Genomic DNA, 13,194 nt, shown 5'->3' with positions numbered 1-13,194 from the left:
TCTTGGGCCATTTCAGGTTTTTGAGAAGAATGTTGGATTCTTAGGGAAACGTTTGTTTGTACTAATCTTTAATTTGCTATTATATAACAATGCGGCGAACTTCGGTTCGTAAGAGACATACATTTTTCTTAGCACTCACAAATTAAGTGGAAAGTAGAATGTGTTCAATCAAAGTTAATTACCTATTTCCGGGGATTAAACCACCCGACTTGGACATTAATTTACAATGTTATGAAAACTCATATGTGAATATGTACGTTATGTGGAAGATATTGATTTGGAAAATGTATTGGAGGTAACCACTTTCCCTTCGATGGGACTCGAACCCAACTGTAGGGTCATGGGTTCGAGTCCCATCGAAGAGAAAGTGGTTACCTCCAATACATTTTCCAAATTAATATCTTCCACATAACGTACATATTCACATATGGGTTTTCATAGCATTGTAAGTAGAATATGTTATAAATGAAATTGGTTTCCAAAGTTTTCCAGTTTTCTAAAATATTGCTTTGCAAAGATATTTATTAAACGAATTAAAACAGCTCGAATCAGTTTATACATTCTAAGCTCGATTCTAAACTAATCTTGTTTTACATCTACATTCGTGATATGCTGATTGAGCTAATAGCCGTTTAAAATTACGCCATTTATTATAATAAATATGATAAAGAGTAACTTGATGCCCATCCACATACATTCAATTTTCAATTCCACTTGTACATGTTATTTATTAAGATTAGTGGCGTAATCTGAATAGGCTATAACACATCGCCTCATCTATTGAATTTTATTTCTAAGAGGTGACCTGTCAGCCATTTGAACATATGTACTGCGACTTAAACATTACAATTCACAAATTATGTTCAATTATACTAAATATGCTCAACTACATTTTCAATTCCATGGATTAACCAGCAAAGGCTCAACTAAAAGGTGGCCCATGTAATAAAATGTGTGCTAGCAAAGCAAGACTGTAATTATTGCTATTGAGTCATTAGATTCTATAAGATAATGAAAATTAACAAAATCTCAATAGATCAAATCTGAATATCTGAAAAGGTTGTAAAAATCCTTTGCAAATACCAAAAACTTGGAATTCAAAAGAGTTTATGGAATGATTCTTCACCTCAAGCTAGTTGATTTTTCCAAAAGATACTTCGAAGAACAAGTTCTGATGTTGGTTCAAAATTTTGGAACTATTCTTAAGTTCCACAAAAAAAACTTGTTTATTAGAATAATTTCATGACTAATAATATATTCAAATCGATGGCCAAGGTAACGAAAGATAAAATTTAATAGCAGGAACATAAATTAGTATACAATACAACTGGTTGAATGTTAGCAATTTCTTTTACCTTGTTTCATCGCCTAACTTTTATGAACTAATCGATTAGTAAATGTACTTCACTGTTTTTAATTATGCTTCTTTTATGACATTTTTATTTATTTTGTATTAGATAAATAGAATTAAAACGCGCAATTACCATTCCCACTTTATTAAAAAAAATCTAACTCCAACGCGCACCCGGTACATCAAAACCGAAGCCAAAACAAAACAGAATTTGACAGCAACAAGCACGTGGCATGCGGCTGTATTGGTAACACCACCATTCGAACAAGCTACACTCTCGATTTTATGCGTGCTACACTTTCCGTACGGTGCACGAAAAAGTGGGGTTTGAGTGTAGAGCGAAAACCAAAAACGAACAATTTCAGTGCAGAAAGTGTACACCCGGTGCAGCTACACCGCAAAAACGAAAACGACATTAATCCTGCTGACAGGTTGTCAAGGATTTCGGCCCACAGAACTGTCGCCTCACCTGGATGTTCTGTAGCCTTTAGGCACCCTCTCTGGACGGTTAGACGCCTTTCTTCAGATTGAACAAAAATTACCAGCAGTTTCTGTTTCAGATCCTTGCTAATAATATTTCGGACGCTCGTAAACTCGATGATCTCATCAAGCTGTTTGACGACTAACCGGGTCCCTGATAGTGGCCCGCCGAGTATGTTGATAGCCAGGGCACCATTCTGGCTATTGTCCCTCACCGCTGGAGAAGTGCTAGCGCCATGCCCATGTTTGCCAGCGAGTACCTCGACACCATTTTTCCCCCTAATGGGAGGAGACCTCGCAGAACCCCTTCTTGCGAAGGGATCTCCCGTTGCGCTCAAAGCGCAACACTTGGTTGGAAAATTACACATAATTAATCGGTCCCCCTTGTAGCTGCAATCAAAACCTACCGAAGTAGTCGAAAGTAGTGAATTTTTCACTTAGTCACGTTTGTAAACGCGAAAAAGGTAGTCAATTTTTGTTGGTATGCATCACACTAAGGTTAAAGTGTAACAATTATATCGAGAAAGGCATCATCACTGCTGTGGGGAATAAAGTGAGTCTGAAAAAAGCATTTGCATTTGTTGGTTACATTCGCGAATACGAAGGTAATGCCTCTACTCACTCTTATGGCAAAATCTCATTGCTATCTGTCAGGCTGTGCGTGAAACATGGCCGCCAATCACCCATTCTTGTTCCTCCACAGTAAAATCCCATACGGAACTGCCAGACTGTGCGTGAAGCAATTACCTTCGTAGTCGCGAATTGATGGATAAAGTGAAGAAGCTAATGAGAAGAAATTTGAAATTCAATTTCAGTAGGCTGACAGGAATTCCAGATTCGAACGGTGAAAATAAACGATCATGATTCAGTGTTCTGTTTTTGAGACGTGAACATGCGAATTATCCTTTGATGTTCTGCGCTTATTTTCGTTGGTAAAATCGGAAGACGGATTTGCTTGGTTACGACAACTGCCAAGTGGATTAATCTGTTTTTTTTTTTTTCATATCTTTGAATTCAACCGCTATTGTAGACAAAGGGGCCTAAACGAAAAAAAAACATGTCTATTAAACGTCTCTTGTTTTATTCATCCTTTCGATCTCCAGTTGAAGTTTCCGTTTCTTCAGTCGCAGCAATTCGGTTTCCTCGCGGAGCTTGTCCCTTCGAGCCCGTAGCACTTCAAGCTGCGCTCTGACGAGCCTATAGTTCGGACAGTAGGCAACACACGACGCAGATCTCCACCGGTACTTGGAGCGTCTCTTCCTTGGGCTGGATTGTAGCGTTTGTAACGGCGAATCATCTTTTTCAAATTGAGAAGCATCCAAAATCTCTATGACACACTCCTCATGGTTATCACCGGAACGATCATCGCTCTGTGTTTCATCATTGTCGAAATCATCAATCAGACGTTCTTCTACCATTTCGGATGTTACGCTTTCCCTGGTGCTTTCAGGTTCCACAAGGTCCAAGACTGAGAGTTCCTGCATTGGGCTTGATCCTCGATTTATGTTAATGTAGTTGATCAGATTCGCGGTGAGTTCTATGGATTTATTTGAATCCGGGCTGGAGTCTCTGAAGTGTACATTTTTTCTCAGCGATGCTACTAGATTGCAAAGATCCTTGGAGTTCAACTCTTTACCTTCTTTTAGCCGCACGTACTCGCGGATTAATTTCTTGTCCACGCTGTGAGTGAGAAGCATGCTCACTTCCTGTTTCATATCGGAGGACAGTTTTTTCGTGTGAGCTAGATTTTTTGTCACTTCTAAACTGATTTCATGATTGTGAATATTAGAAACAGAAATTACTACTAATTGTTGGCCACATTTGGAGGCGCGTAACGCGATGTAGGCGGGGCAATCATTTCGAATAGATTGTTTGCTGTAATTAAAAAAACTTGATTCAATTTTGTTGAAATTTAATTTGAAGAAAACTTACAGTTTTTTCATTCCTCTGGACTTCGGCTCAAATTTTTGACCTCCAAATATGCAGGAATACCGCACAGAGTAGTATCGTAGGGCGGTCGCTATGGGGCGGGACGTCTTGAGGGCCGCTCCTTCGATAGTTCGCGAATCGCGCCGCCAGTAGTATACCAAATCTTTGGAGCTGTGCAATTCCAGTTTGGCCGAAAATTCATCGTAACTATTGAAGCAATCGTTTTGCCGGAAACAGTAATCACTTTGAATCTCAACTAGCCGGTCATTGAGGGTCATGTTTCACACGCACAACCTATAATCCACTCGTTTAAAAATGTTTATTGAATAGACGAATCCAAGAAAAAATAAGAAGAAGACACACGACGGTGTTAACTTTGACAGATCCTACAGCACAGCATAGGGAGATCATTTTAAAATGCTTATAATAAATTCTAGACACAATGTAATTAAAATCTGATTAATGTATGATACGGAAAAAGTTCCGAACTGTATGATAGATACATTTTTGGAAAATATTCAAAAAATTGAGATAAGCTTCCAGATATGTAATTCAGAACTTTTTCCGTACCGTACATCAATCAGATTTTAATTACAATTTGTCTAGAATTTATTATAAGCATTTTAAAATGATCTCCCTATGCTGTGCTGTAGGATCTGTCAAAGTTAATTAGGTTCTGCAGCGTCTGTATCTAACCTCAAACTGATGACTGATTAGTAGTACTTCGCGTTGGACTTGGGGGCAGCCAACCAATCACAAACTCGATCCTTGTCGGAGTCAGTGGAAAGTACTACTGAACTGTCAAAAAAGTTCATTCGACGAGGACCGAATTCATTCGTGACGTCATGCTGCAGAACCTAATACCGTCGTGTGTCTTCTTCTTATTTTTACTTGGATTCGTCTATATTATAGATAGTGGAATATATACTATAGATACTATCTATAGTCAATATTCGATCCAAGCCGAGATCGACATCGAATGTAAACAATTTAGGTAATGAAAAGTTTTGTTCCCCGTTGAGGAATCTGATGCGCGTAATCCGCTTCACCCCCACAAACGCTTAACATTTTAAACCCTATTCAACCATATATTTCGCAGTGGGTTGAACTGTCAAGCACATTTATTAAATTGGCCCTGACGAAAGCGAGAAAACAAAATGGGGGCTGGGTGATGCTTTTTTATTTCACCCAGCAAGGGATGTAGGACGTCAATTTTAAAATGCTTATTAAAGCGTTAAAACACATTTTAGCCGAAAATTGTTCATTTTTTTGGGTTAGAAATTTAATTTACTTTTATATAGGTAACACGAAAGTTGAATTATTTTGATTAAAAAAACATGTGTAGATAAGGAGCTTAACATGTAGTTTTTAAAAATTCTAACCCTATGTATTAAAAAGTTTTCAACATATCACTGTTAATAACATTTTAAAAGCATTTTAAAATATACTTCCTATACTTCACCATGTTGAAAAACAGTGATTTCACGCACACGTCCGTCGCCGCTAGATGGCAACAGCGCGGCTGCGTCAAAGCGAATGGGCTTCCACACATTACGTAACCAATTTTTGGATAGGGGTCAGTCAGAGAGTCATAAATACAAATAATTCGTATCCTTCATACAACTAGTAATACAAAAGTTAGATATTTTATGATGATTTTGCATCACGTAGTTTGTGGATGAACCCTAACATCAGTTCATATGCGCGGCGCGGCGGAACAGTGCATCACAAGAAAGTTCAAAAACAAACCGTTCTTTTCTTGGAAAATATTTAAAAAATAATAAGTTATCTTGTAAAATAAAATAATAATAAAATCAAATTTAAGTCAAAACAACATAACTTATCCACTTGCCATGGAGGACGATCTGAATCACCTTTCCAGCAGTATTATTGACAATTTGGATAAATTCAACGCGATCCTAAAATCTGCCAGTTTGGAATCCAAACTGCTTGCCAATCCGGAGCTTCCGGACCGTTTGATGATGCTGTCACAACAAGAATGGGCACCCGGATCCAACATTGGTTCCGCTGATCCAGCGGACCGCCTTACTGCCGAAGATATGGAGTGCTTATTCAACAAAATCCGACATCGTCCTGCCGTTGGGTCAACCCGAACCGGTGTCAATCGAATTCCGGCACAGAAGAAGGCCATTCCGCTGCAGCAATCTCGCATCCTGAATGAAACCAACTTGGTAAGTAGCCCGTCTGGATCGTTAACCGATCTGAGCGAAAGCGGTGGCAGTAAATTGGCTCGAACGATCGACGTGGAAGCCATGGTCAAATCTCTGAAGCAATCGATAGAAGCGATGGGGCAGATCGAAAATAGGCCATTGAATGCGATCGATTTTGAACGGGTCGAGCGGTATAGCCGACGGGAGAATGTTAAGATCAAGGATACCATTCGGGATGTCGAGCTTATGGTGCACGACTTAGAACGGTATGTGGCCAGCGTGCGGGGTAGCGACGAAGACCGAAAGGAACTTATTAGCGAAAACTTGGCGTTGAGATTAAGAGATTTATCAGAGGTAATCCGCCGTATAAATTTGAACTAATTTAATTGCTATTAATTCGTCTTCAACTTTTAGACTTTGTCCCAGGTGATATTCATAAAGAACAACGAATACATTCCAAATATGGGCAGCCTCGCTGCTTTCGGCTCTTTTCCGCTGGCCGAATGTTTGGACGACGTGAATGAGAACATTCGACAAAAAAAGATCTATCAATAGTGATTTACAAAATAATATACGTTATTAAACAGCATTTGTGCAGCATTATATTTCGATCTTTTGAAGAACATTAATGTGCCATCAAGTCCTGTGTGGAGCTCACAGATACGAGCGATGAGCCAACGCTTTTCCATGCTAGTTTTTCCATACATATTGAACCTTGTCTTGAACCATCATATGAATGTACTGCCATGCCTTTGAGCGAAGCGGTTTATTTGAATTGAATCGTAGATGACGCCTGGAACAGACGTTATCGAAGAACTTATGTGAGCTTGTTAAAAGGGCGTGAGTTCACATAGCCTTCAATCTGTTCCAAAAATATGTCCTGCCGGATTGGAAGCGAACACCATCTTTGCAGGGTTGCTGATCTGTTTATCGAAGCACTTTGAGCAAACAGCGGCACTACAAATCTCGATGCAGATGAGCTGACAGAAACTCTTGCGAGGGCATGCGATGCATTCATTTCATTTATTTAGTTTACATCTAAACAGATAACACTTAATGAACAATTTGAGACCACAATACACGGTTCGAGGCCGCATCCATCCGCGGATGCGCCCCACGCTCGCCAAGTCGTTTTGCACCTGGTCTGCCTCGCTGCAGCGAGCGCATGCGCTCCACGCCGTCTCGTACCTGCAGGATCGGAAGCAAACACCATCTTTGCAGGGTTGCTGTCCGGCAATCTTGCAACATGCCCATCGTACCCTTCCGGCTTTAGCTACCTTATGGATACTGGGTTCGCCGTAGAGCTGGGCGAGCTCGTGATTCATTCTTCGCCGCCACACACCTTCTTCTTGCATGCCGCCAAAGATGGTCCTAAGCACCCGTCTCTCAAATACTTCGAGTGCTTGCAAGTCCTCCTCGAGAATTGTTCATGTTTCATGTCCGTAGAGGACAACCGATCTTATCAGTGTCTTGTACGTGACACACATTGAGTTTTATCAAATATTATATATTAACAATATAGTCCACTCTTGCTCAGAACAGGCGAACACGACTCGAGCGCTACAACGGATGGCGGTCGAACTATTGTACCACAGCAACGCGTGGCAACGCATCGTTGCCTTCATATCGATGCGTTGAGTTACATCGTTGCTTCCATATCAACGCGTATAAGCTCATCGTTGCTTAGAAAACAATGAAAACAAAATGAAATGCAAAACGTCATACCTGTGTTACCCTTTATGACGAATTTCCAATTTTTATTTGTGACTTAAAAATCTGATGGAAATACTATTAAGTTTTAACGTAGAGCCCCATACATGAACAATCACTGCTGTGACTGAAGTTTATTCCCCAAATAATGAAAAACGTAGTCAAATTCATTTTAAATTTATTATTTGAAGAAACATATCGTAGACAAAAAAAAATGTGGCGTTCGGAGCAGCATATACAGAGTACCTTCCGACTGGTACCGTCTTTGGGAAGACAACCGTATCTGTGTGCACCGGAAATGTCGTTGGCATGAGTGGTTGAACTAGCTGGTCTAATGTGTGCTATTGCAGTCAACGACTGCGTAATCCAGTTGGAAGGTGCTCCCAATTGTGCAGTGTACAGTAGGAACCTAGTGGCGCATGGATTTGAGTTTGAACAGCTCTTGGTGGTATCTCGGTGGGGTTATAATGTCGGAACCTAGTAGATGGCGCAGATTCAACGATTCGTCAGGAAAATTGCTTAAAACTTTCACTCGTGGATTAGCGTACCATTTTTTGAAAGGTTCCAGGTGCTTGGTGCTTGGCCTGGAGCCACAAACTGGAACACTCAGCCTTGCACTCCGCCTCAGCTGTGGACCGGTGTCGCTACCAAAAATGAACACATTACGAGCAGCATACGATGATACCGAATTGTTTTTGAATTGAAAATGTATTTGTTGTGACATTATCCAATGAAAAAGCAATGTAACTGTCGTATTCCAGCCGAAAACGGCTGAATGGAATCCGCCGTTGAAGAGCGGTGCGACTGTTCGTTTTAAAATTCGACAACAAACTAACGGTGCAATCTTCGTCGTTGCTACTCAACCCGATGGCGCTACCAACACCATCTCACACTGCACAATCATGCACTCAATCATGCACAGATTCTTTCTCTATCGTGATTAGTGCATATGCAAAATTGAGAGTTCGAATCAAGTCTAATGTAAAACTTGTAACAGTGTACGGTAAATTGGGGCACGCGAAATATGTGATTTCACGATTGGTATATTTGATTGCTTATGTTTAATGTACTATTCGCAATAGCAGAATCAATTCATAGTCTAGAATCACTTATACAAACTAAAATCATTAGCCGCTTACTCTGAATACTACATCTTTCTCCTTCCATACTCTTTGAACTTTGTAAGAATATGATTTCAATTTTATAAATATTTCATTATAAAGAAAAATCATACCCAAATTGCTTCAAAATAAATTAAAACAATTCTTAATATTGTAGTACCATCAACATCTAATGCAAAGAAGAACAAACTTGATATGTTAAGTACCGTCATATTTTTGCTAAAACTAATAATGATTGTGGGTCACATTTTAATTTTTTTTTTTCGGAATTCTACTTGCTCTTGCACAATTCGGAATACACAAAAATGCCCGGAGTCCTGCTTGGTACTCGCAAAGAGCAATCCTCTATAGAACTTGCAAACGTAGTCCTACGTCAACATTCTTTGGGGTTTTACTCACTCTGGAATAAATAAAAAAACGCCTCGGAGTCCATTTGCAAAATGTATTCCTTCATAGAAGCCACAGACGGAATCCTACGTCAACATGTCTCGGAGTTCTACTCGCTCCGGAACGAACAAAATTGTCTCGGATTCCTGCTCTGCATTCGTGTGGTCTTCTATAGAATACCCAGACGAACATGTCTTGCAGTTGCATCGGAGTCCTGCTCTGCATTCGCAAAGTATACTCTTCTATAGGATACACAAACGATGTCCTACCTCAAAATGCCTTGGAGTTCTACTCGCTCCGGAATAACCAGAAATGCTTTGGAGTCCTTCACATTCGCAAAGTGTACTCTTCCATAGAATACACAGACGTATTCCTACGTCAAAACGCCTAGGATTTTTTAATCACTTCGGAATGAACACAAAATGGTCGTTCTCTGTATTCGCAGAGGTCCTCTATAACATACCCAGACGTAGGCCTACGTCAACATGCCTCGGAGTTCTGCTCGATCCAGAATAAACAAAAATGCTTCGGAGTGCTTCACATTCACAAAGTGTACTCTTGTGTAGAATACACAGACGTAGTCCTACGTCAATATGCTTCGGCGTTCTACTCGTTTCAGAATAAACACGAAAATGCCTCGAAGGTCGGCTCGCATTCACAAAGTGTACTCCACATAAGGTGAATCGCGTTAAAGTCCAATTAAAAATCGACATAGCGCTTTAAAGGGCACATAACTCGAAAAGTAAACGACAGGCAAAAGAGGAAAGTAGTTTTTCACCTTTGCTCACTTGCAGCATACACGAAAAAATGGTTCACAGATGTGCTAACCGCCTAAATATTTACATTTGTGCGAGCAAAAACGCGAGGTGAGGGATAGCACGGCCATTGTGCCTGCCATTTTTGGACGCCGCCGTAACTCACCATAATACACAGACGTAGTCCAGCGTCAACATGTTTCGAAGTTCTACTCGCTCCGAAAAAGAAACAAAAAATGTCTCGGGATCTTGCAATGCATTCGCAAAGTGTACTCCTCTATAGACTACCCAGATGCAGTAATACGTCAAAATGTCTCTGATGTTTACTCGCTCCGGAATGAACACAAAATGCCTTGGAGTCCTGCTTTGCATTTTCAATGTAAACTTTTTTTTGTTGAATACACAGACGTAGCCCTACTTCAACACGCATCGAAGTTTTACTCGCTCCGGAATAAACACGAAAATTCCTCGACGGTCTGCTTCGCATTCACAAAATCTACTCTACAGACGTAATCCTACGTCAACATGCCTCGGAGTTTTACTCGCTCCGGAATGAACAAAAAAAGTCTCGGACACCTGCTCTGTATTCGCAAAGTGTGGTCCTCTATAGAAAACCCAGACGTAGTCCTACGTAAAAATGCCTCGGATTTCCACTCGCTCCGGAATCAACAAAAAAAATTAGAAGGGTTGTGCAGAAGATACGACCGCACGACGTAAACTACGTATAAAAAACCGGTGCATTCAAATTCGAAGTAAAATACCACTAACAGGGAGTCCACTGTTGGGTACTTTTCCCTATATAATGTCGTCACATTTCCATGTTTCTACTTTTTCTTGAGTTTTATCGAGGGTCAATGATGAAGGAAGCACTCCTATTCATACATCATGCATAATTCAATAACAGATAATAGCCAAAAAGTAGGCAATTACCTATGATTAAAACGCGCTATGTACGGGATTGATTGGTTCTGAAATTTTTACTGGGTATAGAAAAATTGAATTTTCCAATAGTTTACCGTTGATAATCAATAGTTCCAATGGATTTGACAAATTGCTGGAGAGTTTTCGAACCGATTGATAAGAAAATCTCGAAAATCCATCGAAAGATAAAAACGCTATTAACGTTTGAAATCTATCCTAATTTCGTGACGGTCTTGATTTTGGAAATTTTCGTTTTACACCCTGTATCCGAGTCTTCCCCTTAGACGTAGTTTACGTCAAAAATGCCTCGGAGTCCTTCACATTCGCAAAGTGTACTCCTCTATAGAATACACAGCCGAAGTCCTATGTCTACGGAATGAACACAAAATGTCTTGGAATCCAGCTTCGCATTTGCAAAGTGGCCACAGACGTAGTTCGACGTCAACATGCATCGGAGTTTTACTCACATTCTCAAAAAAATACCTCGGAGTCTGCATTCGCAAAGTGTACTCCTCTATAGAATACCCAGATGCAGTCCTACGTCAAAATGTCTCTGATGTTTACTCGCTCAGAAATGAACACAAAATGCCTTGGAGTCCTGCTTTGCATTTTCAAAGTGTACTCTTCTTTTGAATACACAGACGAACCCCTACTCCAACATGCCTTGGAGTTCTACTCACTCCGGAATAAACACGAAAATGCCTCGGAGTTCTAATCGCATTCACAAAATAAAATGCCTCGGAGACCTGCTCGCTCCGGAATAAACAAAAAAATGCCTCGGAAACCTGCTCGTTCCGGAATAAATAAAAAAATGCCTCGGAGACCTGCTCGCTCCGGAATAAACAAAAAAAATGCCTCGGAAACCTGCTCGTTCCGGAATAAACAAAAAAAATGCCTCGGAGACCTGCTCGCTCCGGTATCTTTTATTCTATCCTCGGGAGACCTGCTCGCTCCGGGATCATGTTTTATTCAACACTCGAAGACCTGCTCGCTTCGGTATTTTTTTTTCTATGATTTCGGAGACCTGCTCGCTCCGAAATCCACAACATCAGAGCATACCCGGATAAAAATTTACAGTACCTTGTATGGTTTAATCCATTGGAATAATATAGATTGTATGGTGAACAATACAATCGACTGTTCATTTAATGTAGATAACTTACGGTTGAAAAACATCTATATTGTATTTACATCAAAAGAACAATAAACCCAAATGTCACCAATCATTCCATAATATTGTTATGGTTCGCTTATGTTAATTTAACTTTGGACCAAATTTTTAAATCGGTCCATTTCGTTGATTAAAAATCCATTTTTAAAGACAAAAATCTGAAAAAATAAGTGAATGTTTGAAGTATTTGTAATAATGATGCAACAACGAAAACTATAAAATAACAATAGTTTCCACTGTCGAGTAAAAAAAAATTTTTTTTTTTGATTTTTTTTATATATAAATTATATTCCAGATCTTAAAAAAATCGCATCTCTGCAACAATTAAAATAATTAAAAAAAGTTTTTATATTTAATATTTTTTTACTCCGTGGAAAACTAATTCCATTTAAGCGTGTAATGTTTTGTTTGCGATTGGGGAAAAATAAAAAAATCGAACGGTCAGAGTGCAAGATGCTTTCTGCTTTTTTGATTCTGCTAGTGATTGAATATTGAATAGTGAATCATTGTCTACTGTGCCTTGTCATGATGGTAAGCGCCTAAGTGCTTGTAAGTGTTGTGAAGGTTTTGATTAACTGACCATGCGGAAAAATCTGTAAAGGACTTCCCGGGAAGTTCTTGATTGTTATCACCAAAGTAGTTCCACGCAGTTCCTTCGTTTTAGTTAACATGTTGACTTGTTTCTTTCAGAACTATGAAGCTCACTGCAAACCGTAGTTTGCCATCAATCGTCAACGTTTTCCATACAAAACAGCTGCTGCTATTCGTTTGTCATATCCACCGAATATAAGAGCTGATACATGTAACTTTTCTTCATATTTTCTATGTTCGCTCGAAGACCATTGACATTTTTTATAATGTTCATCATCCACAGGCGCATAACCACGGAAGTTCCATAGCATGGTTAATAAAGATCAGTACCAAAAAGGATGCCGGAAGATAGCGGCCGCATCAAGCACCGCAATTATTACAACTAGGCTACGAACACCAGTACTCTTTACCAGCAACAACACTTACGGCATGCTCAGCGAGAAGCTTTGAAGAGCGCTCAATAACAGGATAAAATAAACTCTAGAATTAAGTTAAAACTAAATTTCAAATCAAAGAAATAAAATGAATTGTAAAACCTTTAATTGTATTGCATTTCTATTGTTGTATTGGTGTGAGATACATTCCGAATCGTATTGTATTTTTGATG

The 13,194-nt window shown here is 39.6% G+C and overlaps 2 protein-coding genes and 1 long non-coding RNA gene across 3 annotated transcripts; 2 read left to right on the top strand and 1 right to left on the bottom strand.

Annotated features, from left to right (window-relative positions):
- Window positions 1-2,891: 2,891 nt before the first annotated feature.
- Window positions 2,892-4,101, bottom strand: LOC134221368 (uncharacterized). The gene is made up of 2 exons (XM_062700561.1): window positions 3,764-4,101; window positions 2,892-3,706 (listed from the first exon to the last, which is right to left on the bottom strand). Exons 1-2 carry the CDS (start codon window positions 4,036-4,038, stop codon window positions 2,896-2,898), a joined length of 1,086 nt encoding a protein of 361 aa, XP_062556545.1. The 5' UTR covers window positions 4,039-4,101; the 3' UTR covers window positions 2,892-2,895.
- Window positions 4,102-5,445: 1,344 nt separating this feature from the next.
- LOC134221367 (uncharacterized) lies at window positions 5,446-6,520 on the top strand. The gene is made up of 2 exons (XM_062700560.1): window positions 5,446-6,285; window positions 6,346-6,520. Exons 1-2 carry the CDS (start codon window positions 5,614-5,616, stop codon window positions 6,484-6,486), a joined length of 813 nt encoding a protein of 270 aa, XP_062556544.1. The 5' UTR covers window positions 5,446-5,613; the 3' UTR covers window positions 6,487-6,520.
- A 5,900-nt stretch (window positions 6,521-12,420) lies between these two features.
- On the top strand, window positions 12,421-13,194 carry LOC134221366 (uncharacterized). Its single transcript, XR_009982342.1, has 3 exons — window positions 12,421-12,545; window positions 12,687-12,798; window positions 12,871-13,194. It is a non-coding gene; the product is annotated as an uncharacterized LOC134221366 (long non-coding RNA).

The sequence above is a fragment of the Armigeres subalbatus genome, chromosome 3 (assembly GCF_024139115.2).
Source record: "Armigeres subalbatus isolate Guangzhou_Male chromosome 3, GZ_Asu_2, whole genome shotgun sequence".
Lineage (NCBI taxonomy): Eukaryota > Metazoa > Arthropoda > Insecta > Diptera > Culicidae > Armigeres > Armigeres subalbatus.
Note: the sequence above shows the minus strand (reverse complement) of the source record. Positions and strands in the feature narration are given on the sequence as shown.

What these genes read in the sequence shown, in the direction of transcription:
- LOC134221368 (XM_062700561.1), bottom strand. Translation starts at nt 4,038, where the DNA reads ATGACCCTCAATGACCGGCTAGTTGAGATTCAAAGTGATTACTGTTTC. An exon ending in TCCAGAGGAATGAAAAAACT is followed by an intron (nt 3,707 to 3,763) that starts GTAAGTTTTCTT and finishes TTTTAATTACAG; the next exon opens with CAAACAATCTATTCGAAATG.
- LOC134221367 (XM_062700560.1), top strand. Translation starts at nt 5,614, where the DNA reads ATGGAGGACGATCTGAATCACCTTTCCAGCAGTATTATTGACAATTTG. An exon ending in GATTAAGAGATTTATCAGAG is followed by an intron (nt 6,286 to 6,345) that starts GTAATCCGCCGT and finishes TTCAACTTTTAG; the next exon opens with ACTTTGTCCCAGGTGATATT.